This window comes from Myodes glareolus, chromosome 3, assembly GCF_982192425.1.
Source record: "Myodes glareolus chromosome 3, mMyoGla1.1, whole genome shotgun sequence".
Classification (NCBI taxonomy): domain Eukaryota; kingdom Metazoa; phylum Chordata; class Mammalia; order Rodentia; family Cricetidae; genus Myodes; species Myodes glareolus.
The window spans coordinates 37,475,898-37,503,806 of NC_142028.1; the positions used below are offsets into that span (position 1 = coordinate 37,475,898).

The window sequence follows — 27,909 nt, forward strand, 5'->3', positions numbered from 1 at the left end:
GTCAAAGTGCTTTCTTCCCGTAGGAAGGTATGACAGAAAGCAGAAGGGTGGGTGGATCTCGGCCACCAGACTCTCTGCAGGATCTCCCCAGCAGAGGACTGGCCGCGTGCCTGCTAAAGGAAATGCCTGGACTCTTTGTGCCCCGGAGGGAGACAAATCTCTCTCCTTTGTGTCTTTAAGAGTTGATCAGAAAGAGCTAGGATGGGGAAGCTTCTGTTGGGGGACTCACTGTGCACCCCTCGCAGCTCTTAGATGGCCCCAGGCAAACACTGCACACGGGGAGGCATGGTCAGTTGGGATGGGACAGAGCATCCGGGAGAGAACCTAGGGGAATTGCAAGCTTTTCTCATTCTGACTCAAAACTGAATTTGGTTCCCACACACACAAAGATCCAAAGACAAACCACTGATGCCAGGCACTTGAGCTCCCCACAACAGCTCCACTTCCTTTACCTCACATATCTCACCTGAGGAGAGGAGAGTTTCCCAGGGTAATCAGAGACACCTCTTGGCCAAGACACACAGCAAGGGGACCAGCAGGAGTGTGTTCTGAAGCCCCCTCATGCTCCACTCCACATCAGTTTCCAAACAGGCTTGACTCTATAGCACAGAGGATGGTATTAGATCTGGGAGCCAGTGCTGCTGCCCTGCTGCCCAGAGCCTTCTAGAGAGGGAGCACCCTTCCATCACCCTAGGTGTGGGGAGCAGGGAGGGTGTATCTCCTGCTGTTCCTCTAGCCCACAGAGGCATAGAAGTGGTGCCTCCCCACTGGTCATCCAGGACAGCACCAGCCTCATTCATCCAGGTCAGCCTCCCCTTCTTAGCCCCTCAGATCCCTCACCGTCTCAAGCCATCTCTGTCCTTAGTAAGTCTGAAGAGGCTCCACATTGAACACTTCAGCCTCACTATGCCAAGGGTGAGACTCTTCACACACACACACACATACACATGCATACATGCACGCACGCATGCACGCACACACACATGCACGCACAGTCCCAAGTGCCCCCATGTCCCCTTTAGACTTGGGTTTCAAGAACTGCCAGCATGTGGCATCTGTGGTGAGGAGCAATGCAGACACAGCAAAGAGGAAAGCTGGGTTTCTCCTTAGCACTCTGGTAACTGATTTGGTGCAAGCTTGGGTTGGCAAGAAAATGGCTTGCTTCTGGGGGACCCTAGAACTCTCCACTGTCTGAATATTCCATGTCTTTGTTTCCTAGAGGGCTAGAGAACCCTGGACACAGAGTTCAGCAAGAGAGAGTGAAATTAAAAGAGGTTGTGAGTCTTTAACCTTGAGCCTGAAATGAATGTGAATCAATCCCAGACTCTTGGCTTCCTGGAAGCCGGGTAAACATTCGAGTATGCGGAGCCCACCTCCCCAGAGACCCCCAGGCTGTCGAAAGCAAACATCTACAATCCCACCCACTGGCCCCACCTTATTCCCTGCCCCGACATCCACAAGTCTTCTCTCCTGAAACCCCTCTTTAGAGCAGTCAGGCAGGGGAGATGGAAGAGATTTTTGCTTTTGTTTTTGTTTTTTCTTCCCCTATTTTTTTTCCATTTCAGCTGCAGAGAGATCCGAAGTGGAGTCTTGAGATGGCCATGTCGGGGTGTCCCGAAAAGTCCTGTCCCCACAGTCCTGTCCAGAGCAGTTCATTCTTTCTGTTGTCTCCATGCCAGGGGGAGGGTGGAGGGGCCTCATCTCATTGTGTGTTGTCCCCTCTACGTTGTCAGTCACATGACAAGGGCCTGCCACCGTCCCCTAACTCCTTTCATATAGTAAGCACTCCAGCCAGCCAGTGTCTTATGGCAAGTCAGCCTCAGAAGGCTGAGCGCCAGCTGGGACGTTTGCACTCCCATTTTGCAGATGAGGAACCCAGCAGCTGGGTTTTGCCTAGAGTTTGTTTGCCTAGCATGCAGAAGGCCCTGGATTAGATCCTTAGTCCCTAAGAAAACCAGTCAAGAAATGGAGGCAGAGAGAGTGAAAAGTTCAAGGTCATTCCCTGACACCAGCCTGGGTCTTATGAGACCATCCCTTAAACAAACAACAACAAAAGACAAACTAAGGCTATGCCGTTTTTATCACCATTTATTTATTTATTATTTTCAAGGGTGCAATGGCCCACTTATCAGATCATAAAATTAAAAAAAAAAAAAAAGGTCTACAGAAGCTGCACAGGGAATCCAGAGACAGAGTTAGTTCCGAGTAGAGTATCACGGAACAGCAGCACTCAGTCTGCCTGGCTCCACTGGCTCCACTGGCTCCACTGGCTCCACTGGCTCCACTGGCTCCACTGGCTCCACTGGCTCCAGCTTGACAGCTTTCCTGGATTCCAGCAAGCAGAGTTTTCTGGGGTGGCTAGTGTATAAGGAGGAGACAGGACAGACTGCTCTTCAGAAGGCAAGCAGAAGCTGTAGCTAAGAGAAGGCTGATGGCAAAGGAGAGCTGACTGGGAAAAAAGAGGCAGACAGCACAGCCTGAGCAGGCAAGCCATCAATGCCAAGTTGAATTCTCATCGCTGCTGTTGACTTAGCTTAGAAACAGAAAGTCATCCTTCGGCTGTGACACAGCCTCAGCAGTCAGAGTCATCTAGAAGTTTCCTCTGGGAACAGGGATTTCCCTAACCATGGCCCACAAAGGAGCTCCCAGATATAACTGAGCTCTAATCTGGGATCCAAGAACCTCCCCCACAAATGTCTCTGGCAGGCCTCCTGTCCCCATGGCCAAGGTCATGTGACCCTCAGCTGTCAGTGACATCAGGCCATCTTGAGTTTTCTCCTTTGCCCTACTCTGAGCCAACACTAGGTAGAGAGCAGGAGACAGCTTTATTCCAAGTCCCATAAGCCCCTTGAGACACAGAACATGCTCCTGTCCCTCTGTGCCCTGTACGGTAGTTTAGAACACGACCAGATACACCGTGTGGCTCTTTACAGCTAAGGAATGAGGAACAGCCAAGCCAGGACTTCCACTGGGTCCTTCCTGATCCAAATCCAGGGCTCTTTGTAGCCTTGGAGACCAGAGGCCAGGCTCCTCTCATTTTTCAGAGGAGAGAATAAAGGCCTGGGGACCTGAAGTTCCTGGCTTACTCACTCTGGTGTAGTGCCAAACCTCCCTACCCCACTTCCCAAAACCTGAAAGGAGTCTGGGAGTCGGCTGTCCACTTTCAGACTGTGTCTTTTGGCTTATGGAAATTTTTCTCTTTCTTTTTTTTTCTTTTTGGTTTTGTGTTTTCAGAACACAAGCAAAGCAATAAACCCCAAACTCCAGGAAACACGGGCGCCCCTTAGCAATCTGCAATCGCTGGCCAGGGCTTTGAGCCCATACTCGAGTGTTTACCTCCCAAATGCATGAAGGAAAGAGGCGCTGGGCACAAACAACTTTGTTCACATTGTGCAGGCTTCCAAGTGTAGCTGTGTGTCGGTGTGTGTGCGTGTGGCCCCTGACCCCTGTGGCATGCTCCCCGCCCCAACGTCCTGTGTGCGCTCCTCTGTGCTTCCTGGCTGCTGCAGCCCTGCACCTCAGAAAGCCTTCCCTGGCTTTGCTTTGCTCTGCTGCCTCAGCTTCATGTCCCCTTCTCTGTTTGGCCCTCGTGTGTTCTCTCATCCCACCTCATCCGACTGTCTCTCCTTCCTGTTCCTTCTCTGTGTGACCTGTAACCTGTTCCATGTGGTTTGGTTTCTTAACTGTGTGTGGTTTTTGAAGATTCACGTTTTTAACAAATAGACTCTTTCCTACTCCCGCCTCCCAACTCCCAACCCCCCTGCATGGTCAAACTCTGCTGTGACATTAACAAGGCTCAGTCTCTCACTAGGTCGGGTGCCCTTCGGAGTGGACCATGCTCCGGTTTACAACTACCCAAGCATCTCCGTGATGGTGCTTACTACAGTCCCCACTAACACCATAGTTCTGACCCAAACCAAAGCCACTTAAAAACCAACTCATGGATGCAACCCCCAAGCCCTCTACCATCCATCCCCATCGATGCTCATAATACCAGCGACTGTGGATCCCAGCCGCCCGCGTGCCCTCCCTTCCCCCAACCCTCCTCCAAGTCCCGAGGAGCGCCCAGCCAACTCCTGACCCTTGTGTTTCCCTTGCAGATCCGCGTCGTGAAGGCGTTCCGTAGCTCTCTCTATGAAGGGTTAGAAAAACCCGAGTCTCGAACCTCCATCCATAACTTCATGGCTCATCCTGAATTCCGGATCGAAGATTCCCAGCCTCACATACCCCTCATCGATGACACCGACCTGGAAGAAGATGCCGCGCTCAAGCAGAACTCGAGCCCGCCGTCCTCGCTCAACAAGAACAATAGCGCCATCGACAGCGGGATCAACCTGACGACCGACACGAGCAAATCAGCTACCTCTTCAAGTCCAGGGAGCCCCATCCACAGCCTGGAGACGTCGCTTTAGCTGAGGCCCCTGTCGCCTGGCCACCCTCATGGACCTGCCGCCATCCGCCTCCGGGCGCACACCCTTCCAGGCACCGACTCCCCGATGCAGCAAGGAGCACTGGGCAGAACACACAAAGCGGAAAGAGAACCCGGTTCCACCCACAGACCCTTTCTCTGGCTGCCATGCTGTTTGAACTCTTTTTCACTCCTAGGTCATGGGCAGGGTTGCCCTGGGGTCATCTGGAGCAGAGAGTGGCGTGGGTTTTGTTTTGCTTTTGTTTTTCAAAAAAATAATAATAATTAATTAATTAATTATTTAAAAAAAGAGCCCTTCCAGGCTCCAACCCAGACACCAGACACGGACCAGCCATGCACCCGCCGGCCACTATGTCCCCAGCATGAATGTACCTGGACACTTTCAGCCCCCTCTCTCATTTGGTTCTTGGAGGGTTGGGAAGGGGAGTTTTTTGTTTGTTTTCTTAGGCGGGAACTGCAAACAGACTGCTGTTCATTCAGTTCACTGGTCTGTGAGGTTTCAAATGCTTGCCCAGCATGGTCTCAGATGTCTAGATTAATTTAATAACTTTTTGAAAACACAGAGTAGGTTTGCACCAATGGAACCCAAGAACTCCACGGACACTCATGAGGTTATATCCGTTTCTTTGTATCTATATCAACGTATACTTCTTGGAGACTGTATACGTGTATATAGATAAGTAGATATTATATATATACATATATATATATATACATGGATATATAAAGTTCCTTTGCCGGCATGTTGCCTTGTTTCTGCTTAAATTGCTCTATTTTAACTTATGTCCTAAAAGAAGAATGTAATTTGTTTACAAACCTGTAGATAATGTCTTTGGATATTTGTGTGGTTTAAGGACACTGGTGGCTAAGATGCTTATGAACAGCTCGGCCCAACAGACACATCCCCTGGATTGCATCCTTGAAGTTTTACAATAGCCATGCTCTGATTTTTGCCTGCTATTTCCGTTCAATAACGTCACTACTGTGGGAAGCTCAGGCAGAAAGCCAATGGCTCCCAAGGATCCATCCTGAGGAGCTAAGCAACACGCTCCACCGTAGACAAGGGAGAAGAGGAGAGAAGGCTTCCCGGGTTTGCAACATGCCTGACCATCCGTGACGCCAGCGTCTGTAGTGCACCGGTAGAAGGCTTTTCTCTCAATGAAACTCGCTTGAGTTTACAGAGAGCATTTCAGAACTGAGTTGTCTTTGGCGCTGTCTGTGACTCGAGGTAGTGTTCACATATTACAAATGCTATTGTGTTGATTTTTTTTTTTAGTTAGTAATTTAAACATTTCTTTCCTTATATATGGCAGCATAGGCACTGCCGACATATTGGATGAGGGTCGGTACGGCTTGCTGCTTTTGTTTTTCTTTTTGAAGAAGAATAGCCTTTTTTCTCTGCACTATTTAGATCCGAATGAACCTTATGATGTGTACATTGAGATGTATTCAGTGTGATTTTTAAACCAAATTGTCTTCCTGTAGTCACAATATCTACTGTAGCCTTTTAACAGCAAGCCCTGCTTTCCCAGACAGAAAGCCATTCCGATATCTTCCCATATCACAGGTGAGAAAAGGTGGCTATCCCCTCCCCAACAATAACAGCACTAGTAATCCCACCCAATAAGAGCTTGTCTGTCGGCCTCTTAACTGCTAAGCACTTTGTGGGTCTCAGCTTTTTTTCATAAAAGAACTTTTGTATTTAATACAAAGTTTGCTTTGAGACTTTTCAGCATACAATCTTTTTCCATAAACTTGTACAGTGCAAAAAACATTTTGAATACCATGATCGATGATGTCCCGTGCTTCGAGGGAAACCAGACACTTCCCGCCTCACTTGTGAACTCCATCCTTCACCCCCACCTTCCCACAATTGCTCCTCGTTCCTCAGTCTGGCCCCCAGCCCTCCTCCAGGCCCAGAGACCTCTTCACTAAACAAGATGACAGCCACTTGGGAAAAGAGCCATAGTCAGCTGGGAGGGCCCACGTCTGGATGGCTGTGGAAAAAAACTTGAGTTTTGGTTTGGGGTTCAAAGTCCGCCCATCCCACCTGGCCACAATCTTTCTGTCAGGAAGAATGTCTTGAAGGAATCTGAGTGTTTCCAGGAGAGAGAGCTGCCTCTCCAGCAATGGTGGACCAGCCCTAGATGTACTGCTGGATTCCATACAGACACCATCAGAGCCAGCCCACGGTACCCCTCCAAGGAGGGAAAGGAAATCTGGGGCAGCCTTGGAACAGGATAGGTTTTTGGTTTGGAGTTTGTCATTGTTATTGTTGTTTGGTTGGTTTGGGGTTTTTTTTTAGGGGGGACTCCTTTGTCACAGTTTTCATCCTGCCCCCCATTCAGTCATGCATCTGTGACCTCATTCCATGCCACCAGGGTTGTGCTTCCACACCAGGGTCCTTGGGCTTTGCAGCCAGGCCTCAAGGGCAAGCAGGAAGAGATTCTCAGAGTAGAGCCAGTTTCTCGAACAGGGAGCAGAGGAAACTAGCAAGGAGGCCCGACATTAGCATCAGCTTCCCGGTGTCAGGAATGAGGGGCAGCTCTATGCCCTTCACCCTCACACTCACCCTCAGTCATCCATACACGCATACACCTACACAGGAGATGGTTGGTTTATCAGAACCCACTGTAGTACACAAAGCTTGCACTTCCGCGTCCTATATCTAGCAGCATGGGGTACGTTTGGCAGTTCACCCCATTAGGGGGTCAATAATTTATGACCATTCATCTGTTTTTATGAATTTTTTTATCTAGACAATAATTGTAAATAAAGAATTCACCGTCTCTGCTCATTTAATACTATGCAATGGCTATGCTTTCCACGGCTGAATCTTCTGACTCACACGTGTGTTTCCGGTGTGTCTATGGTATTTAAGAAAACAATCAAGCAGAACATAGCAAACCTACTCTTTTCTAGTGTGGGAACTGCCCCCTTCTTTCCCGTCAGGACTAAGTGCATCAGCTCCCCATCCCCTCAGATAGGTGAGGGACAACACGTGAGGGTCCTGCGCTGTGGCTCTGGCTACTCCAGTCACCTCTCTGTGGAGAAGGGTAGGAAGACTCCACTTGCTACTCACAGTTTCCAGGATTCAGGAGCAACCCCCATTTCCCTGCCCAGCCCTCACTCCCAGCCTTATCCCAACCGCAGCACAGAGCCAACTGGAGGAGGATGCCCTCCTTTTGAAAGTGGATGTGGCACTGACTATTCCCAAGTCAGAACCCACCCTATCCTGGGTCCTCTGGTTAATAAAGAGCCATTGTGTCCCCATGCCTATTGAAAAGCCACCTTTGCCACCTCTCAATTCTGGAATTTCTCTTTTGTCCCTCATCTGCTGTCCCCTCTGGCCATGTGTTTTAATTACTGTCCCTCACAAATAATTTTGTATGTAGCAGGGGGTGAGTCCTTGTCCCTCTGCACATATCCCCCCTCACATCTGTTGTGAGGAAACGTTAAAACTTTACCAGCCCCTCTTTCTTATGCCCTTTCCTTACCCCTCACACTGGGCCCTGTTACTCTATGTCCCCCCCCCCCAAGCTCCCATGGTAATCACTGTCCCATTAGGACAGACAAAACAGCATCCTGAATCCTGGGAAGCCCTCAACTTACCTGTCCCCTAAGCTCTGGAATTTTTAGGGGAGGCTACCAAGCCCCACCCAACAAGTCACGTCCTGGGGTTGTATCAGGGTAGGTCCCCATGTGCCCCTTGTGTGGACGGGAAAGGGGGACCTCTCCCAGACCCTGTACTGAGAACATTCAGCCTCACCAGAGCCATTCTTCTGGGGGACAGTTCCTGTCTACCTTTTCTAAACTGGCTTTCGGTTATTTTATTTTGGTTACTTGAGGGTCACCTCTTACTAATTCAGAGTTTTAGCACCTTTGGGATACAAACATGTCTTGCCTGGATATCTTGGCACCATTGGTCCCCTCCCTGCTTGCTGTAACTATAGGAGGCTGCCAACTAAACCATGCACTAACAAGCCTTCCACCCACCTCTTTCTTGTTCTAGTATCTGAAGCCTCACCCTTAGAGAACCCTAGAAGCGAGGATGCTTCTTGAAGCACCAAGGCCCCAGTGAGACGTTAGGCATCTCCAAATATTTTCCAAGGTCCAAATGAAGCCCTCTGGTTTAATATATAAATACAACTCACCCAAGACATGGGACCCTAGGCCCTGGGCAGCTACCGCCATCCTCTCCTCCCAAAACAAAAGGTTTGAGGCTACTTGGGGCCACCTTGCAGGCCCTTGGTCTGTTTTGTAATGTCTGTGGTGCTCTCCCTCCAGGGCCCTTCCTCTCGGGGGTCACCACACTTTGCTAACTCTTGTGTGCACATCTTTTTTAACAGAGTAGCGAGGGAATGGTGCCGCCTCCAGCTTCCACAAGCTGCCTGGGCTCTGGGGGACTCTGGGACAATCGGGGCTGGGAAGTGACTGTGCTCTTATTGTACACTCTTTATTTCTCTGTATCTCTGGCTTGTGCTCTTTGTAACTAACGGGATTTGTCTGCCTTTTCAACACTATACTAAGCAATAACAATAAATGCACACGTGGAAACGCAGGCATGGTAACCATCCCAAGGCCTTTTTCCGCAGGACAGCTGGGTCCCCATTTTCAATGGATTTGGTCTTGGGGAAGATGAGTCTCTGGTTGGGAAAGACATTTTGCCCTAGATTATACCTTTGAGCTCTGCCATCTGAGGGACCTGTCATTATCCATTAACCCATCTCAAAAAGAGGCTTGGGAGAAGGGGGTCTCAGGAAGAAAAGAAGAATCACTCAGAGTATCAGGGAGGTGAAGGGAACAATTAGGGGAGGCTGTGGATGGCCTCACTGTGGTCTGGTATAAACCAGAGGAAAGTGGAAAGCGTGGGCACAGATTATAGGCAGCACCCCCTACTGAATGAGGAGGGAAGCACAGAGCAACCTGGTACCCTAGGGTTTTAGTTTGCATTCTATTGATGGAACAAAACCTGATGATCAAAAGAAACTCGAGAAGGAAAGGGTGTGTCTGTCTTACTATCCAACCATAGTCTATCACCAAAGGAAGTCGAGGCAGGAACTCAAGCAGGGCGGGAATCTGGAGACAGGACTGAAGCAGAGAATGTGGAGGTGTGCTGCTCACTGGCTTGCTCCTCATGGCCTGCTGTCTCATACTTTCCAGAACCACCTACCTAGGGTTGGTGCCAACCACAGAGGACTGGGCCCTCCCACATCAGTCATTAATCAAGAAAATACCCCAACAGACGTGCCTATGGGCCAACTGGATGGATGTAACTTACTCAATGAAATTCCCATTTGTCAAATTGGCAAAACCAAAACAACAACAACAAAATAAACAAACAGAAACACCTAACCAGCACACCCTCACCACTAAACTGAATTTGGAAAACCTTTCACAGGAAAGAAAATATGCCAGACTGAGAAACAAATATCAATTTATACACACAAAATCTCAGCTCTTCCCAAGATGAACTGGCCCCCAGATCAAATATCAGTGGCCTCATCTAACTTCTGACCACTGTTTCAGTCCCAAGATTAATTTAATCCAACATCAACTTTCAGAGTAGGTATTATAGGCTGAGCATCCTGAATCTGCAAATCTGAAACTTTCTGAGTGTCAACATTATGCCACAAGCAAGAAACCCCACACCACCAAAGTTTGCTTTGGGCACAAGATTATTAATAATATGGTCGGGTGGTGGTTGGGGTACACTTTTAATCCCAGCACTCAGGAGGCAGAGACAGGCAGATCTCTGTGAGTTCCGAGGCCAGCCTGATCTACAGAGCGAGTTCCAGGACAGGTTCCAAAGCTACACAGAGAAACCCTGTCTGGCTATGTGTGTAAGAGTATATAAAACGTATGTGTTTGTAATCAGACTTGGATCCCATTCCAGGAGATCTCATGGATATGCAAATGTTCACAAAATCAAAATGAAACATTGCTGGTCCCAAGAGAAGAGACACTTTACTTGTCCTGTGCTTCCCCCGTAACAGAGAAGGAGACAGCTGCTCCAAGAGGCAAAGAAAGGGCCCTCAGAAGTAGAAGATAAAAGTTCTGATAGTTTCCATCTTTAGCCAGAGTTAGTACATTAAAACTTTAAGACACCATGTCTTCTGGTCTACCTGCAGGTGTCTTCATTTGCTGTCGCTTATCCGAGATCCTCAATGTCTTCAGCTTCAGAATTTATACCAGGAAATTCCCTCAATAACAATGACACCTCAAGTATTTTGTTTACATATAAGATGCCTGTTGTTACCATTTTCACTGGAGAAGCACAAGGCTCAGAGAAAACTAACTTGGCCTTATTTATTGAAGGACTGGTGGAGCAACTACAGAGGGGCCCATGCCTTAGTATAGAAGCCCAAGTTGGTCCCTCAAATTTGTTTTCTGTTTTACCCTAAGTACTGCCTCTTCATATCCCTATGATAACTTCTTCCTGAAGGAGAAGAAAGGTCTCAAAGGCACTGAGGTGGGAGGGCAGGGATATGAGGCTGCCACCCTCCTAGCCCCTCTCCAAAACCCCTGCTTACTCCTTGAGCTTTGGCATTTTGCTGGTAGCTATCTCCAGCCAGGATTTTTAATCCCAGTTTCAACACAGGACCAGAAGGGATTTTGACTTAGCTGGGGTGGAGGTGGGGGTGGGGTGGAGGTTCCACCCTGAACCACTTGGCTTCTTAAGATCTGCAGTGGGTGGAAGTATGGGACCATATGTTTCTGAGGAGCTTTGCTGCGGCTCAGCATGCTCCTTGCAGTGCTTGTGTAGAAAATGAAAAAACGAAAAGCTAAACTAACCGTGGTAGTGTATGCCTTTAATCCCAGCACTTGGAGGTAGAGGCAAGCGGATCTCTGTGAGTTGGAGGCCAGCCTGGTCTACAAGAGCTAGTTCCAGGACAGGCTCCAAAGCTACAGAGAAACCTTGTCTCAAAAAGCCAAAAAAACAAAAAACAAAAAAAAAAAAACAAAAAAAAAAAAAAGAAGGAGGAGGAGGAGGAGGAAAGGAAGGAAGGAAGGAAGGAAGGAAGGAAGGAAGGAAGGAAGGAAGGAAGGAAGGAAGGAAAAGAAGGGAGGGAGGGAGGGAGGGAGGAAGGGAGAAAGAAAAGGAAAGGAAAGAAAAGGAAAGGAAAGGAAAGAAAAGAAAAGAAAAGCTAGGGGCAAGAGGTTGAGGGAAGGGGTCTCAAGTTGCCCTCTCTTGGAGCAGTCAGAGTCCCTGGGATTAGAGACTCTGGTTTGCTGTCCCTGAAGAAAGTTGGTGCACTAACAGTTGGAGACACTGGGGATTTGGGGGTCCCGACAGGACTTTCAGGACTCCTCATAGACCAGACTCATAGGATTCCCGGGATCCCTCTAGAAGTCTGGGGTCTCTGAAGTCATCAGCCCTATAGCAGAGCCGTCCTGTAGGAAACATAATAAAACATTAGCCCAGTCTACTCGCGAAATTAACCTGTACAACGTTCGTGATAAAAACCAGAGGGATCCAGAACCCACAGAAAAGTAGGGTGGTGGTGTGATCACTGATCATTTCATTTATACATCTCAGGAACCAGGAAAGCCTGATCCAGGTTAAAAAAAAAATCCGCAAGTGACATTATTATAAAATCCCGTGATTAAGGTCGCCATAGCAGCCAGACTCTAACGGACGTCCAAAACAAGAGCGGAGCCGAGGGAGGTAGGCGGGGCGCGGGTTCCAGGAGCGGCGGAACCTTTGTGTAAGTCGAATGTGTTGCTGACCGGAAGCTCCTAGATGACGGCCTGTCGGCTGCGGGCCGGCACCGGAAGTGAAGCGTTCAGTGCTGCCACGTCCGAAGCCGTGAGTCGCCGCTGCCACAGCTATGGTAAGTGTTGCGGCCCCGGTGGTTGTCGTGACCTTCGGGCTGTCCAGCCCCCCTTTCACTTTCTCAAAGTTTGCGTGTCCTGCCTCTGCGGGTTTCAGAGTGGGAGCTATGACAAGACCGCCGGGCCTTCCGGAACTCAGAGGCCCGGGCTACTGTGGCACCTCCTGCCAATCTCGTATCTTGTCCCCCGTAATTGGAAAAAAAAAAAAAAAAAAAAAGCCAAAGTTATCAGAGGAGCTGCTGTCTACGGGGCTCTTAGTACGTTCCCACCATCGCTCACATTCCCGCCCACAGGTAGCCTGCGAAGCCAGTGCTGCTTTTGTCAACACTTGAGCTGGGCAGTGGCAAAGCTGAGATCCAAATCCTCCTAACCATTCGGTCCTGCCACCTACTCCCCCAGCAGAAGTAGTGGCGGGATCAGTTGCTTAGACACAGGGCTAATGGGTGGGAGGCCTAGCTAGTCTAGGACATCGTCTCGGATTTTTTTTAACCTCTGTGGTATCTACAGTATATCTCCACTGCCCCCTGAGTCACTGCGTGAATGAATGAGAGCCAGCCGCTGGAAGTCTTAGACCTGATTGGCACAGTGGCACAAGGAGCTGCCGCCCTTTTCTGTCGCCCTTTGGCCCCTCTGTTGCTGAGTTGGAGGCTCTTAAGCTGGTCTTTGAGCTCATTCTAAACGGGTACCTGGTGTGATTCTGATGAGCAGCGCGGGCGGGAAGTGTTTCTGGAGTGTTATGGTCCAGCACCACAACACCCTGCCGTGAAATGTCAGGCTTGATAACTGCAAGGTTTGCCCTGGAAAAGGATGTGGGAAGCGGTGAGAAATGCCAATCTCAAATGGAAAAGTCCCCTTTTCTCTTCCAAGAATTAAATAGTGACTGAGCCAAAAAACCAAAATGTATATTTTTGTTCATTTATTAATTCAGTGGATAGTTATTGAGTTCCTTCTGTCTGTAAAACATTGTGTTAAATAATTTTGAAGAGATTCAAAGCTGAGAGGTATGATGGCATGTGCCTTTAGTCCCAGCACTCAGAAGGCAGAGGCAGGTGAATCTCAGAGCCTGTGGACAGCCTGGTCTACATAGTGAGTTCCAGGTCAGCTAGAACTAGGTATTAAGACAGATAGAGAATATGTCAAAGCTACATACAGAATGGTTGGAGCCTACATTCTCCAGCAGAGAAGGAGCATAAAGTACTGTAACTGTCCAGGGCTTTTGTATATGTAAGCATCTAGCTAGTTTGGGATCAAGGGAGGCTGATTTACAAACAAATGGGGAAAACACTGATGGCCATCATGGCTGTTTTCTGCCTCTACAATCCAACCTGAGTCCTACTAAGGTGAATCTAGGCAGGCCTGTCACAGTTCATAGTAGGCAGGCCAGAGAGTAGCCTCAGAAGCAATTAAAGTCCTGGTCTGAAACTTTCTGGGCCATCAGAAGCTCTGCAGTGCAGAAAGGGAATGTGAACTCTGTACCTTCTTGGTCCCACCTCAGCTTTGAGAGCTGCCAGGCCTGTGTTCCAGGCTCAATGACCCAAGTTCTCAGACTATCTTTGACCATGGGATCCTTTTCTACTTGGATTATATCTTCTCTCTGGTTCTTATCACTTAAGGCAGCTGTATATCCCCTCATCTTGGGTTCCCCCTACCCACACAAACCATGGTATGGCTGATCTGGCTCCTGGCAAGTTATTTACACACGAGCCTCTCTGAGGCTAGAACTGCCATTCACACTCCTGTCAATACAAAGAAGGTCCTTAACTGGGCATTGGTGGTGCACACCTTTAATCCCAACACTCGGCAGAAAGGGGCGGCAGAGGCAAGCGGATCTCTGTGAGTTCAAGGCCAGCCTGGTCTACGTGAGCTAGTTCCAGGACAGGCACCGAAGCTACAGAGAAGCCTTGTCTCGAAAAAAAATCAAAAAAAAAAAAAAAAGGCCCTTAGCTGGAAATGCACATATATTCTGGCATTTGGGAGGCTGGGGCAAGAGGTTACTAAGTTCAAGGCCAGCCTGAATTACATAATGAGAGCCAATCTCGAAAGAAATTAAGAGAAAGTATTTATGGAATAAGCACAGACGCCCCTAAGAACCTTAAGAACAGTTGATGCTTTAATGAGATGATTGTTGTAGCTGCTGCCAGTGACGTCACAGATTGTCTTTGTTTCTAGGTGTCAGTAATTAACACCGTGGACACCTCTCATGAGGACATGATTGTAAGTATCCACTCATCCCTTCTGGGCCTGGACAGGGGCATTCTTCTCTCTGGGGGTTCAACTGTGTAGTAGTTCCCGGCAGCCTATAGCCTCCATGGTTTAATCGTTCTCCCACATGACCTGTGAGTTGGCAAGGCTTTGACAGTGGCTTGTCTTCACTGTGAGAAACGTTCTGTTGTGCAGCTCAGGCCCTTCAGTCTTCGTACTGAGAGTAAGGCCAAGTTGGGGGCAGAGGTTTGACAGTCATCTTTCTACCTTTCTCTTTCCTAAGGCCACTTCTCAGCTTTCATGGAAAGGGGGTTCAATGGTGGAGAGTGGGAAGTCACAGCAAAAGCCTAGAACAGAGACAGATGGGCTTATCTGTCTTACCCCAGAGAGTAGGTCACAGCAGACCCCTGGACCTGAAGTCATTCCTCAGGGCATAGTGTGGTGCTGCTGGGGAAGGTCCAGAGGTGAAAGTCTCGGACAGAAAAACTCAGCCTGCTTCCTGCAGTCAAACAACGCAGGTAGCCTTAGAGCAGGGCCCAGGCCAGGTGGTCTCAGCCTCCCAGCCTGACCGCTGGTACTTGTCTTGGAGTTCTGATGCAAAATTGTGCATATTGCTGGTTCTGGTCATGAGCAGTCTAACTGTGAGACCACATGGCTGGAGCTGGCATGGACCCAAGGGCGATAAGATCCAATCTAGACAGCCTTGCCAGTGTCTTGGTTTCCTCCCGGGGACCAGGTGAGGCAGTATAGTCATTGGAAATATTTGTGTGCTCACGAAGTCTGTCATCAGACCCCGAGTACTTTTCATTCAGTGCCTTGATAAATCTGCAAGGACCCTTGAAGCCAGTGCACTCACTCCTTAGCCCCTTTGAAAGCTATGGAAACTGAAGGTTAAAGAAATACACTAAATTTTCAAAGGTTGTACAACAGATAAGCTAAGAAGATAGAATTCCCACCCCAGGTACTGTGCCCTCCTTCCCTGTATGATAGAACTCTTCTGAGAAGGGCTTTGAAATGGACCTGCAGCCTGCCTACCACAGTAAAAGATGACCTTCCAGAGAAACCGTTGTCCTTGAGTAGGGAGGTGACAAAGGAATGTTAAATTCCATAAAGCACCTATTTAAAGTGTTATAACTGCTCCAGGTGACAGCTGCCTGTTGCTGAAATCTGCAGTGTGGGACAAATAGGAAAGCAGCAACCATTTGAATAGGTGAGCCCGCCAACGGGGGGCTGGTGTTAAAGGAAACCATACATGCTGCAGAAATAGGCCCAGAACTGGGGCAACCGCCTGATGTGGGATTCCCCTCTCTGTACTATGAATACCACTGGTGAATAAAGGAACTGCCCTGGCCTGTTGATAGGGCAGAACTTAGGTAGGTGGGGAAAACTAAACTGAATGCTGGGAGAAAGGAGGCGGAGTCAGAGAGAACCATGGAGCCGCCAACAGAGACAGTTGTGCTGAAACTTTGCTGGTAGGTCACGACCTCGTGGTGCACAGACTAATGGAGATGGCTTAAATTAAGATATAGGAGTTAGCCAGTAAGAAGCTAGAGCTAATGGGCCAAGCAATGATTTAATTAATATAGTTTCTGTGTGATTAGTGGCCTCATTTCAACAGCAGCCAGCGGTGTCCAGTGGGTGTCAGAGTTGGTTTTGAGCAGCAGTAGCAGTGACACTTCAGGCGTTGTTTCCCATGGGTGTGGAATCTGGAGCACTAGGCACACTGCTAGGAAAAGCTCTCCAGACTATCTAGAACGTTGGTACAGTGAGAAGACACATATCTGTATGGAACTCTGTTATCCAGGCCCACAGGACCTCAGAGAGGTACTGCACAGAGCCTAAAGGATTCTGAGGCCTGCTCTCAATAAGTAACCTTGGGGTCTGGGGCTAGGCTGAGCCTCAAGGTGTCTTCCCCAATAGCCCATGGAACCTGTGATCAGGACAGTGAAGTCAGTTTTCCCTCCTGTACACACGCACAGAACAGGATTGGAAGAAGTGCTTGAAGGGTCTAGAACAACCAGCTCAGTATGGCTTGTTTGGTCCTTTCCAGTAGGACACTGTCTGGCAGGGAATTGATAATACCAACATTCTAGCTTCTTGTCCATCAGGTGATGATTCTTTGAGATTGTTTGAGTAGATTCTGGTGTATACCAGGCCCTGACTGGTTCAGGCTGACTGGTTCCTACAGGCTTCCTCTGCTGCCCTCCCCTTGCAACATGATGCACAAATAGGAATTTGTGTAGATTCTCTTCTATACTAGACCTGGCTGGGGCTTCACTACCCATCCTGCAGGTTTCCCCAGTTGTCCTCCCTTGCAGCATGATGCCCAGATGGACTATTATGGCACCCGCCTAGCAACCTGCTCCTCGGACAGGTCCGTCAAAATCTTTGATGTGCGAAACGGAGGGCAAATCCTCATCGCAGACCTCAGAGGGTAAGTGTCAACAAGCCTGGAGACGGTCTTGGTGATAGCTGGATCACTGGACCTGGGAAGAAGGATGAAAGCATGAATTCAGAGTAGTTCTAGAGTGCATTCAGCAATGAGGATGTTAAGAGCCCAGACCCCTGTGCCCTTAGCAGAGATGCAGGTATGAGCCCTAGCTCCACCACTAGGAGACCTGGGCAAATGAGGCACTTTGTGTCTTGGAGCCCTCCTCTGCTTAATCCCAGATGGGCTAATCCTGCCTCCATCCAGGGCCCATCCTCAGTAGAACTTTGATATGGGCAACCACTGCCATGTTCAGAAGCAATGAACATGACTGCCATCCTGCACATACTAAGCCATTTGACCTGAAGTGTCATTTGATAAGTATGATCATGAGATAAACCTGCTTGGGGCACCTGTGCAGGCTCACATGTCGGAATCAGAGAACAACTTTGTGGAATTCTCTGCTTCTACCTTTCCTTGAGTTCTGGGGATTAAACTCGGGTGCTCAGGCTTACACAGCAAGTGCTTTACCCACTGGGCCGTCTTGCTGGGCCCGTGAGACAAATTTTATACATCCTGTTGTTTTGTTTGTCCGTGGCAGATGGCCAGTATTTGTCAGATGTCTGCTCTTCTCTCTCCCTAGCCCTGGGGGTCTTGGCTCATTTTCATGGTCATCTCTCTGTTTTCCATCAGAGCCTTTCCTAACCTGGGGTACCTGGGTCTGTAAGGGCTCTGGAAGTAGAATCCCAGGGTTTGGTGAACTGGGACAAGGAAAACAATTACATTTGTTAGCATGACTCTGAATTTACCATTTCTATTTGGATGTAGGCTGGAAACTCCAGAAATGGCTATAGTCCTTGTCACTTTGTCACCAAGAAAAGTCAGATGTGTTTTCATCTTACATGTAGCTGCCTGAAACTTTGAAATTGCCACTTGTTACTTGGGTTTTGACAAAGAGACGATTTGGTGTTTTAGTAACTCATTCCAAGATATGAAATTTTTATTTTAAACTTAATAGAATACAGACCAAATTTAGGTATGGTGGCACATACCTTTTTCCTAGCATTGGGAGGATCACAAACTCAAGGCTAAACAGAGTACATAATGTGAGACCCTGATTCAAAAAACTAAGACCGTGGGAACATTCTGTTGTCTCTCCAGAGGGAGGAAGCACCGTGAGTCCCCTGACCCTCTGAGCATCCTTACTCCCTCCCTTGCAGACATGAGGGGCCAGTATGGCAGGTAGCCTGGGCCCACCCCATGTATGGCAACATCCTGGCTTCCTGTTCCTATGACCGGAAAGTTATTATCTGGAAGGAGGAAAACGGTACTTGGGAGAAGACTCATGAGCACTCAGGACATGACTCCTCGGGTATGTAGAGTTAGCAGTGAGTAGGGGGTCCTGTGGGTGGGAAGGACCTCTGTTCTGGTCTCGTCCAAGGCTCCCTTCCCTTGCTCTTGTCCATCCTTTGTAAACTGGCTGGCTTTTCCACTAATCTGTCCACAGCTGAGGTCAGTCCAGAGAAAGGTTTATTGAGAACAGTGAGGCCTGGGGCAATGGCTCAGTGGTTAAGAGCACAGGCTGGTCTTCCAGAGGACCCGGGTTCAATACCCAGCACCCACATGGCAGCTCACAGCTGTCTGTAATTCTAATTCCAGGGGATCCAACACCCTTATATACACATACATGCAGACAAAACACCAATGCACATGAAATAAGAAATAAACCCAAAAACCAGTGAAGCTTCCTAAGATACTCTTGAATCTCCTTGTTTTGTGAAGGCAGGCATAGGAAGTGCTGTAAATTTTCCTTAATTTGGCCAAATGTTAACTGGCCACTGGCAATCCCTGTGGTTTTTTTAAGTATTTAGGAAAATAATAGTGTATGATGTAAGCCTGCGCACTATGCCTCCTTTCCACAGTGAACTCTGTATGCTGGGCCCCTCACGACTATGGCCTGATTTTGGCCTGTGGGAGCTCCGATGGGGCCATCTCCCTGCTGACCTATACAGGGGAAGGCCAGTGGGAAGTGAAGAAGATTAACAACGCTCACACGGTGAGTCCAGCCCCTGCCTTTTGCATGGAGGAGAGAGCGCAATTGCTGTGCTGAAGTCTTTGTGCTCCCAGGAGGAGACTGAGTATCCCTGATGAGCAGTGGCTGGGAGGGGCTATAGGTTAGATATTGCTGGACCTCTTTACTCTGAGGAACAGCAGCTGCACCAGCCTTCTCAGTCCAAGGCAGAAGTGGCACTGGCTTTTCCTAGGAAGCCCCAGGTTGGGGATGGAAGTGTGAGGGCACACCAACTGCCACCTTGCTACAGAAGCCTCAGGCTGACATGCATTGAGGACCCCGTAATTCAGTGGTGTTTCCAAGAATGGCCTAGAGATCTAGTTCCCTGTGCTTTGTAGTTCTTGGGCCTTAAGGTTGAAACAGCTGAGAAAGCACTGTGGAAAATGGAAATTCAAATTTCTTGAGCCCATAAATGGATATCTTGTAATTCTCAAAAACACTTGTACATGAAAGAACAAACTAGCAAATATTCGTTTTCAGGTTTTGTCTGTCAAACCCTCATTCACTTTCCTGTCTGATCGTGGGCATTTTCAGTTTTTATTAGTAAATATTGCTATGAACGGTTATGGGTGTGGTTTTGTATCTCTAATTCCCTTAGGTATATATATTTCTGTGAAATAGCTAGATCATCTGGCAATTTCACATTTACCTCTCTGCTTTTTTTATTAGTGTATATTCATTGTATAAAGCTCCAAGTTTGGACATTTTCATACATGCATATCATGTAGTTTAGTCATATTCACCATCTATTACCCTATCTTCTCCCAGTGGTCTACTTCCTCTTCTCAAATAGTATTCTGTCTGTTATGTCTTAGAGATTTTGTTTGTTTGTTTAGTCTTTCAAGACAGGGTTTCTCTATGTAGCCCTGGCTGTCCTGGAACTAGCTCTTATAGACCAGGCTGGCCTTGAATTCAGAGAACCGCCTGCCTTTGTGCTGAGATTAAAGGTACTACCACTGCCCAGCTGTCTTAGGTTGTTTGTTTGTTTTCTTGTTTGTTTGTTTGATGTCTGTATTCCACATATGAAAGAAATTATGTGATAGTTGTCTGAGTCAGGCTTATTTCACTTAACGTGATGATCTCTAGTTCCACTCATTTTCCTGCAAATGAAATAATTTCGTTCTTCCGTGGCGGAATGAAACTTCATTGTGTATCTAGACCCCGTTTTCTTTGATCAGTTTCTCTGGTGGTGTACACAGGGCTGGCTCCAGTTCTTAGCTGCTGTAAATAGTGCAGCAATAAAGGCGGATGGCTGAGTTATTCTTGTGCTGTGCTGACTCAGAGTCCTTAGGGTGTACAACCAGAAGTAGTAGCGCAGGCTCCTGTTGGAGTTCTTTTATGTAGTGGCTGCACTAATTTACATACACCCCGCTACCCTCACATCGCTGCTAGCACTGTGTAAGGGTTCTTTCTCCCACTGCATCCACCCTGGAGTTTGCTGTTGTTTTCTTGATTGCTGCTTTGCCTAAGGAGAGGTGGAGTCATTGTGCTTTAATTTATATTTCTTGAGAAACATTATTTCATGTATTATTGGCATTTATACTGATTATTCTGAGAACTGCTCAGTTTATCTGCCTTTGTTGATTGAGTTATTTGGATCTTTCACACAAGTGCTCTTACCCACTAAGCCATCCCCCAGTCCTGTACAGCTTTCCATGTTACTGTCTTATATAGAGATTCGGTATTTGTCCTAGTCATGGAAAGTTTCTTTTGTGGTCATTCCTGTTTGTAGTTTAAATGCATCTTACACTTGCTTATTTTCAAACTAGTAAACTTCTTTGCTGTGATTACATTGGATAGTGTTTCACTGCCTTTAGTTTTGATCTTAACTCCTCCTACCCCATGAACTCTTAGATTTAATCTCTTGCTCATATCCCAGAATCTATGAAAGTTGTGGTTACACTTAATTTTTCTTTATTGCTGTTTATTTGAGCTGGTCTATTAATGATGCTTTCCACTATTTTTATATTTTTATTTTTTGTTTTTTTTTTATTTCCACCATTTGTTTTTTTCAAAACTGTGTTTCCTTGCAGTATTGCAAGGTCTCTTATCAGTGTTGCTGACTTTCTTATTCATATCCTAAAGTGATTTCTCTTTGAAGTCATTAATCACTTTTACAAGTAGACTTGAATTCTTTGTCTAACATTTAAACCATTTTAGTGTCTTTTGGTTTGGTAACTGAGTAGTGGGGTCTTTGTACTTTGATCTCCACATATGTGCCATGGCACATGCATTCAATAAAACAATGAAAAATAGTGATGAATAATAGGGAAAAGGAAGAGCAACAGATTTGTAAAAAATTTACAAGAAATGTTTAAATAAAATTGAATAAATGTAAAAAAGAGGAATAAAAAAATAGTCAAAGTCAACAGTATAGACAAAGAATAAAATACTAAGTATTGCAGCAGCTTCTTTCTGGAGCCCTAAGATTGGACTCTGCCACATGGAAGAAGGGGTCAGATTTGAGACTGGTGCTGAAGTTGGACTGGTCAAGTATTCATTTAAACTCTTCTCTTAAGATTTGTCAGTTGTCTATCAAGGAAGCAGAGGTTTCTTACTCCTTTGAGCGACATGCCATCTATTTGTTTGTTGAGGACACTCTGCAAGACATCTGTATTCATTTATACAAGACTGGCTCCTGGCTTATAGACCTTCTGTTTTAAATTCTGCTATCAATCTAGGTGACCTCAGTGCTTGAGGGAGCAACTATCTGATAATTTGGTCTATAGTAAAATTAACTATACTCTTCAGCCTCCCATTTGTATGACTGACTCTTCAGCCTACCATACAGTAGACCTTGCTGTCACTAGAAAGTACTCCCAAGACTTAAATATCTTTTGATGTTAGGAGACTGAGGCTGGAGGACCACAGGTTCAAGGCCAGCCTAGGCTCTGAGTTCTGTAGCGAGACTTTTTTATTTTTCTTTTTTCTTCTGGTTTTTCAAGACGGTTTCTCTGTGTAACCCTGGCTGTCCTGGAACTTGTTCTGTAGACCAGACTGACCTCAAACTCATAGAGATCTACCTATCTCTGCTTCCCAAGTTCTGGGATTAAAGGTGTATACCACCACTCCTGGACTAAGACTGTTTTTAAATAAATAAGTGAAATGATAAAAAAAGATTTGTCAGTTGTGTTTCATTGATCTTTTCTGTCCTTTCAGTCTCAGTTTCATTTTTCTTTTCTGCTCTGGTCTTACTCTTTATTCTTTTAATCAGGGTTTCTCTGCATAGCGCTGGCTGTCCTAGAACTCCCTCTGTAGACCAGGCTGGCCTCAAACTCAGAGATTCCTCTGCCTCTGCCTTCCTAGTGTTGGGATTCAAGGCATAGCTACCACCACCCAGTTTGCGCTAGTCTTTTTCTTTCCTTATATTTATCATGGTTTTTTGTTTGCTTGTTTTTTGTTTTTGTTTCGTTTTACTTTTCTAACGCCTTGGGAAGCATCATTAGGTTGAGCTCCATTTTTCTTTTAAAGATTGATTTTAGTGTGTATATACACATATAAGTGAGTACATTATCTTTGGAGGCCATAAGTCAATTGGTTTCCCTGGAACTAGAGTTGTGTTTTGTCTGGATGTAGGGTCTCAGTATTGTAAAGTTCCCTCTTCTGTACTTCTTTTACTATTTCTTCCATATATGTGTGCTAGTTAAACTTTGTATGCTTTTAGCATGTTTCCATTTACATTTATTTAAGAAATTTTCTCAAGCCAGGCAGTGGCAGCTCATGCTTTAATTCCAGTACTCAGTAGGTGGCAGGTGGATCTCCAAATTTGAGGTCAGCCTGGTCTACAGAGTGAGTTCCAGGACAGCAGCTACACAGAAAACTCCCTCCCAAATTTTTTTTTTCTCACTTTCCACTTAATTTCTTTAATGACTTATTGTTCAAAACTCTCTATAGTCTCTATATTAGTAACATTTCTCCATGCTGTAGCAAAATCCCTGGCCAAAACAACTCAAGAAAGGAAAGGTTATTTTGGCTTACAGTCTGGTGGTAGCCTGTCATAACAGAGGAAAGCATAGCAGCAAGAGGCAACTGAAGAGACAGTTTGTCACAGTGTATCCACAGTCAGGAAGCCGAGGACACCTGCTAACTTTCTCTTTCTTATCAGTCCAGGATCCTAAGCTCTTGGGATGGTGCTACCTACATTCAGTTGAATGGTCTGGAAATGTTCCTCACAGACACGACCATTTCTTTGCTTCCTAGGCAATCCAATTAAATTGATAGTGAAGATTAGCCATTATAGTCTTCATGCGTTTGTATAATCTCTGCAGTTTCTCTTGCTTTGACTTCTATTTTGAAATATGCAATTTATTATTTCAGGCTTTTGAATTTGCCAACACTACATTATCTGAGGTGCTCTCTCTGTCTCACAACTGTATTCTCTTAAACTCAGTGCATGTATATTGACAATCATCTTTGTATCAATTGATTGTGTGACATTCAATGTATCATACCAGTTTTGTCTGCAGTTTTGTAAAGTCTGTTTTGACAAGTACTGTTAATGCCTGGTTTCGGTTCTGTTTTGCTTGGTTTCTCAGCCTTTCATTTTTAATGTGTTTGTCTCTGCTGCTGAGGTGAGTTACATCCAGCATATTGTTGGTTCTTGTTCTAAGTCAGTTCATTGCTTTGTGTTTGTGTAATATAGTATATGCATGTGTGCATTTCATATACATGTGAAGGCAGGAGGTCAGTATCTGATGTCTTCCTCTACCACTGTCTATTTTTTGAGAGTCTCTCACTGAACCTAAAGCTGTAGACTATCTAGCCAGTGAGTGTCAGGGATTCTCCCGTCTCTGACCCCAGCCTAGTGCTTTACGTGTGCAAATGCACATCATCATGCCTGTTTTATTGTTTGGTTTTGGTTTTTTAAGACAGGGTTTCTCTGTGTAGTCCTGGCTGTCCTGGAACTCACACTGTAGACCAGGCTGGCTTCAAACTAAGATTCACCTGCCTCTGACTCCCAAGTGTTGTGATTAAAGATGTGCACCACCATGCTGGCTTATGCCTGTTTATTAATGTGTATTCTAGGGATCCATATTCAGGTTTTTATTCTTTGTGGCAAGCACTTTACTAATGAATCATCTTCCGAGCCCTAGTCTGTGACTTGAGGTAATTTACATTGGGAAACTGAGTAGGAAGGAGAGAAGCTCAAGGCCAGCCTAAGCTATATAGCTAGGACCCTGCCACCAAACAAACAACAAAAAAGAAATTAATTATGTAAGCCACAATCAAAGTTACCATGAAAAGTCGTTATTTGGTCATCTAGTTGTTTTGACTCCTCTTTGATGGTGCCTTCTGTAGTTTATCTGTATATTAATATTTTGGTTTTGGTGTTTCTCATTTGCGTGTGTACTTTCTACTGGGATTTACTTTTCTATGTGCTGAGTGTAATCTTTCCTCTCCCTCTAGTACAGGACTTTTCCCCACCATTCATTCATAAGGCTAGTCTTGTGGCCAAGTTCCCTTGGATTATGCTCTTAGCAGAAACTCTTCATTTCTCCTTTGAGTCTGCACTGTAGTCTGTTATTTTCTTGGAGGACTTGAAACACCACTCTATGTCCTCCTGGCCCTTAGGAGTCTTGCTGAGAAATCAGTTGGTCTAATAGTTTGCTTTTAAGGATAACCCCTACTTTCAGTGTGTGTCTTGTTAGTAATACCGGTATGTGCAGGTTTACATATAGGCCCAGGATTGGCATCAGGAGTCTTTCTTTGTTGCTTTCCACATTTTATTTTTTGAGACAGGATCTCTTACTGAATCTCAAGTGCATGGATTTGGCTAAGCTAGTTGGCTAGTGACCTTAAGGAATCTGCTTGTCTCATGGCCCCTTATCCTACCTCCCATGTTGATATGGCAAGAACATGTCAGCCTAATTGCTGTTCACATTATTTGTGTGCCGTATTCCAAGTCCTGACCACTAGAGGGAAACCCCCAGGAGTCCATGGAGTCCTTTCTCCCTGATGTGCATGAGTGCAGCCTCACCACGGGTTCCCTCTGCAGATTGGCTGTAACGCTGTCAGTTGGGCCCCTGCTGTTGTGCCTGGAAGCCTCATAGACCAACCATCAGGGCAGAAGCCCAATTACATCAAGAAGTTTGCATCAGGTGGCTGTGACAACCTCATCAAACTCTGGAGGTCAGTGAGTTATGCAGCTGTCTCCCCAGAGGGGCATTCTACTCTGCCTGTCAGTGTTCAGCCACTCTACAAGCAAGGTCACCTTTCTTCCTATCAGGAACACTATACTGTTTTCAGTATGGTAGGACATGTTTTTTAAAACAAACACCTTTTTCTTTTTCTGAGCACTTTTAGTGTTCCCCAAACTTTGGAACTATGGAGCAAAGGGCATTTCCTGGGGACTTAATGGGCAGTTTAGTGAGCTAAGTAGAATTCTACTCGTTATTCTCATTGGAGAGAACATGAAAGGTAAGCTCTCCACCCAGGGTGGAGATGCCTGCTTGCCATTGCATTCCCTGCTCTGGTTTCCTCTGTAGGGAGGAGGAAGATGGCCAGTGGAAGGAGGAGCAGAAGCTAGAGGCACACAGCGACTGGGTTCGAGACGTTGCCTGGGCCCCCTCCATTGGCCTGCCTACCAGCACCATTGCCAGCTGCTCTCAGGTCTGCCACACCACACATGTCCTCAGCCCTGATTCCATTTTCAACAGAGGAAAACTCCATCAGAAGGGGGAGGGAGGGGAGCAGACATCTTCAGACCAGGGCAGAGACCAGGTAAGGCCAGTATATAGTGAGATGGGTCAAAAGTAGCTTGAGAAGTAGTGCCAAGCTTAGAGCCAAGTTCAGGTCCCTCCTGACTCTATGCCCAAACTTAGTGCCTTGTGTTCATGTACCCAGTCACCCTTCCCGGACCACACCACTGCTTAGTTCACCACTGAGGTGAAAGCTGAGGGGCAAGGCCGTTAGGCCCATTAGAATGTTTTATTGAAAGTTGGTTGTTCTTGTGTTCATTCGTCTATTACCTGTCTCTAAGCTTGGTTTAAAAGATGGCTGTCCCTGTTTAGGTAAGAAAGACTAGCCAGGCAGGGAGAAAACATCCATAGCAATGGTCTGTTCATCCATGAAACCACAGAACCCAGAACCCCTGATCTATTGTGAGATGTGTTCGGGGTAAACAGATCAGAAGCAGGACACTGGAGTAGATTGTTCAGCTCCCTGTCTGCAGATCCAGGTGGCTCTCCCTGGGGAGAATGCTTATTTCTCCATCTCCTGATGTGTCTCCTTCCCTAGGACGGTCGAGTGTTTATTTGGACCTGCGATGATGCCTCAGGCAATATGTGGTCACCCAAACTCCTGCACAAGTTCAATGATGTTGTGTGGCACGTGAGCTGGTCCATCACAGCAAACATTCTGGCCGTGTCAGGTGGCGACAATAAGGTATACCCCATTTCCTGGGCAGCAAACATATAGGCTATAATGGTTTTTCACTTGCTGATATGTACAGTAAGTTCAACCTAGCCAGAGGTAGATCTGAATTACATCTCATAGTAACTCTGAGGTACTATGTCCCCTATTACACAGAAAAGGAGGTGACTTGTGTAGGGGTTGCATAGCTACAGTGTAGCCTGAGCTCTGCAAGGAGAGCACCGAGATGTCCAGGATGTCAAAGGGCTTCTTCCCTACCCACTCTTCCTGTCCTTCTGTGACTGACTTATTTCATTTAGCATAATGGCTTCCCTTTTGAACGCTAATACATAAACAACATTGTTCACTGCTAAGAGTATGAATAAAGAAACATACATTGTTTTACACCTGCATAGCCTTTTCTGCTCTGCAGCAGTTCCAGAACAGGCTTGTAGGCCCCATCTCAAAGGATAGCTTTACGTCTGTCTACCAGAGTCAGGACCTGATGTTTAAATTGGTATTCCTAAGGCATTTTAAGTGTCAGAGAGCAGTAATTCAGCTTTTCTCCAGGGACAAACCTTTTCAGCTATTTGCTCTGCAGTGACACCTCATGTAACAGCTGTGTCTTTCTAACTTGTGCTGTTAAACTTGGTGACACAGGCAGTCCGACCCTGACCTGCTCTCAGCCACATCTTTCCTCTCACTGTAACTCTAGTTAGATATCCCATGTGGCTATCCCTACTGTGTTCTCTAGCATGACTTAGTCCTTCCCTGCATTTTGAGCAAGTGTGGTGGGAGATGAATGTTTTCCCACAGCCTCTGTCCACATTTAGGGTAAGGCTGGAGAGCAGCAAAAACAGATGCAGACCTGTGACTTTGTGCGCTAACTTGCAGGTGACCTTATGGAAAGAGTCGGTGGATGGACAGTGGGTGTGCATCAGCGATGTCAACAAGGGCCAGGGTTCCGTGTCCACCTCCATCACAGAGGGTCAACAGAATGAGCAGTGACAACACAGGCGGCCTGGTCTTCTTTTGTTTCCAGGACTGCTTATTCTAGAGCAACATCCAAACAACTGGGAAGAAGGGTCCCAATGCTACCAAGATTCCACACCCAGGAGTGCCCACAGATGGAACACTGGGTGCTCACTCACCTGCCTTACTGGGATTCCATATTTAGTAACTTAATGTCCAGCTGAAGGTATTCATGTCAGGAACAAATGACTATTATTTTTAAATATTTTTGGCCATTTTTAACTATCTTTTGGTTCAAGCTGTTTCAAAGCTAATAAAATCATATTGCATAGAAACTACTGTGTCACCCACACAGTGCATCTGCCCAAACTGGGCTACTGTGAGTACCTGTGTAAGCCAGGCCTGCAAGGTCAGTAGCCCCCCTCTGGGTACATTTACTCCATGGGATGGGACTGATGAACTTCTGCCCTGAAGAATGGGTATGAGATGCTAAAACATGTAGAGAGGTGATCAACCAATTGTCAGACAAGGAATGTTAACCCAAGCATTCAAACATAAAGCTATGCTGGGAAACCATAGTTCCGGTCCTAGAACCTTGAGCCTCACCTGAACCTGGTGCTT

At 46.6% G+C, this 27,909-nt stretch overlaps 2 protein-coding genes across 10 annotated transcripts in view; both read left to right on the plus strand.

Moving 5' to 3' along the window:
• The window catches only part of Atp2b2 (ATPase plasma membrane Ca2+ transporting 2), a 314,666-nt gene extending 307,435 nt beyond the window's left edge, over positions 1 to 7,231 (plus strand). For 5 of the 9 annotated variants that reach the window (XM_087904426.1, XM_087904419.1, XM_087904420.1 and 2 more), the window contains one exon: positions 4,101 to 7,231. In XM_087904426.1, coding sequence (XP_087760552.1) covers positions 4,101 to 4,412 — 312 coding nt within the window. In that variant the 3' untranslated portion in view covers positions 4,413 to 7,231. Of the gene's footprint in view, positions 1 to 1,219; positions 1,275 to 4,100 lie in introns of all 9 variants that reach the window. The other 4 variants (XM_087904421.1, XM_087904424.1, XM_087904425.1 and 1 more) reach the window with 2 other exon arrangements.
• Positions 7,232 to 12,151: 4,920 nt separating this feature from the next.
• Sec13 (SEC13 homolog, nuclear pore and COPII component) lies at positions 12,152 to 27,623 on the plus strand. Its single transcript, XM_087904427.1, has 9 exons — positions 12,152 to 12,264; positions 14,435 to 14,479; positions 16,786 to 16,901; positions 18,116 to 18,267; positions 18,818 to 18,951; positions 24,962 to 25,095; positions 25,452 to 25,575; positions 26,203 to 26,349; positions 27,211 to 27,623. Exons 1-9 carry the CDS (start codon positions 12,262 to 12,264, stop codon positions 27,322 to 27,324), a joined length of 969 nt encoding a protein of 322 aa, XP_087760553.1. The 5' UTR covers positions 12,152 to 12,261; the 3' UTR covers positions 27,325 to 27,623.
• Positions 27,624 to 27,909: the final 286 nt, after the last annotated feature.

Bases quoted from the DNA above. Each gene is read 5' to 3' on its own strand.
- Sec13 (XM_087904427.1), top strand. The intron at 14,480-16,785 runs GTAAGTATCCAC...CCTCCCTTGCAG, and splicing joins CCTCTCATGAGGACATGATT to CATGATGCCCAGATGGACTA. The intron at 16,902-18,115 runs GTAAGTGTCAAC...CCTCCCTTGCAG, and splicing joins CTCATCGCAGACCTCAGAGG to ACATGAGGGGCCAGTATGGC.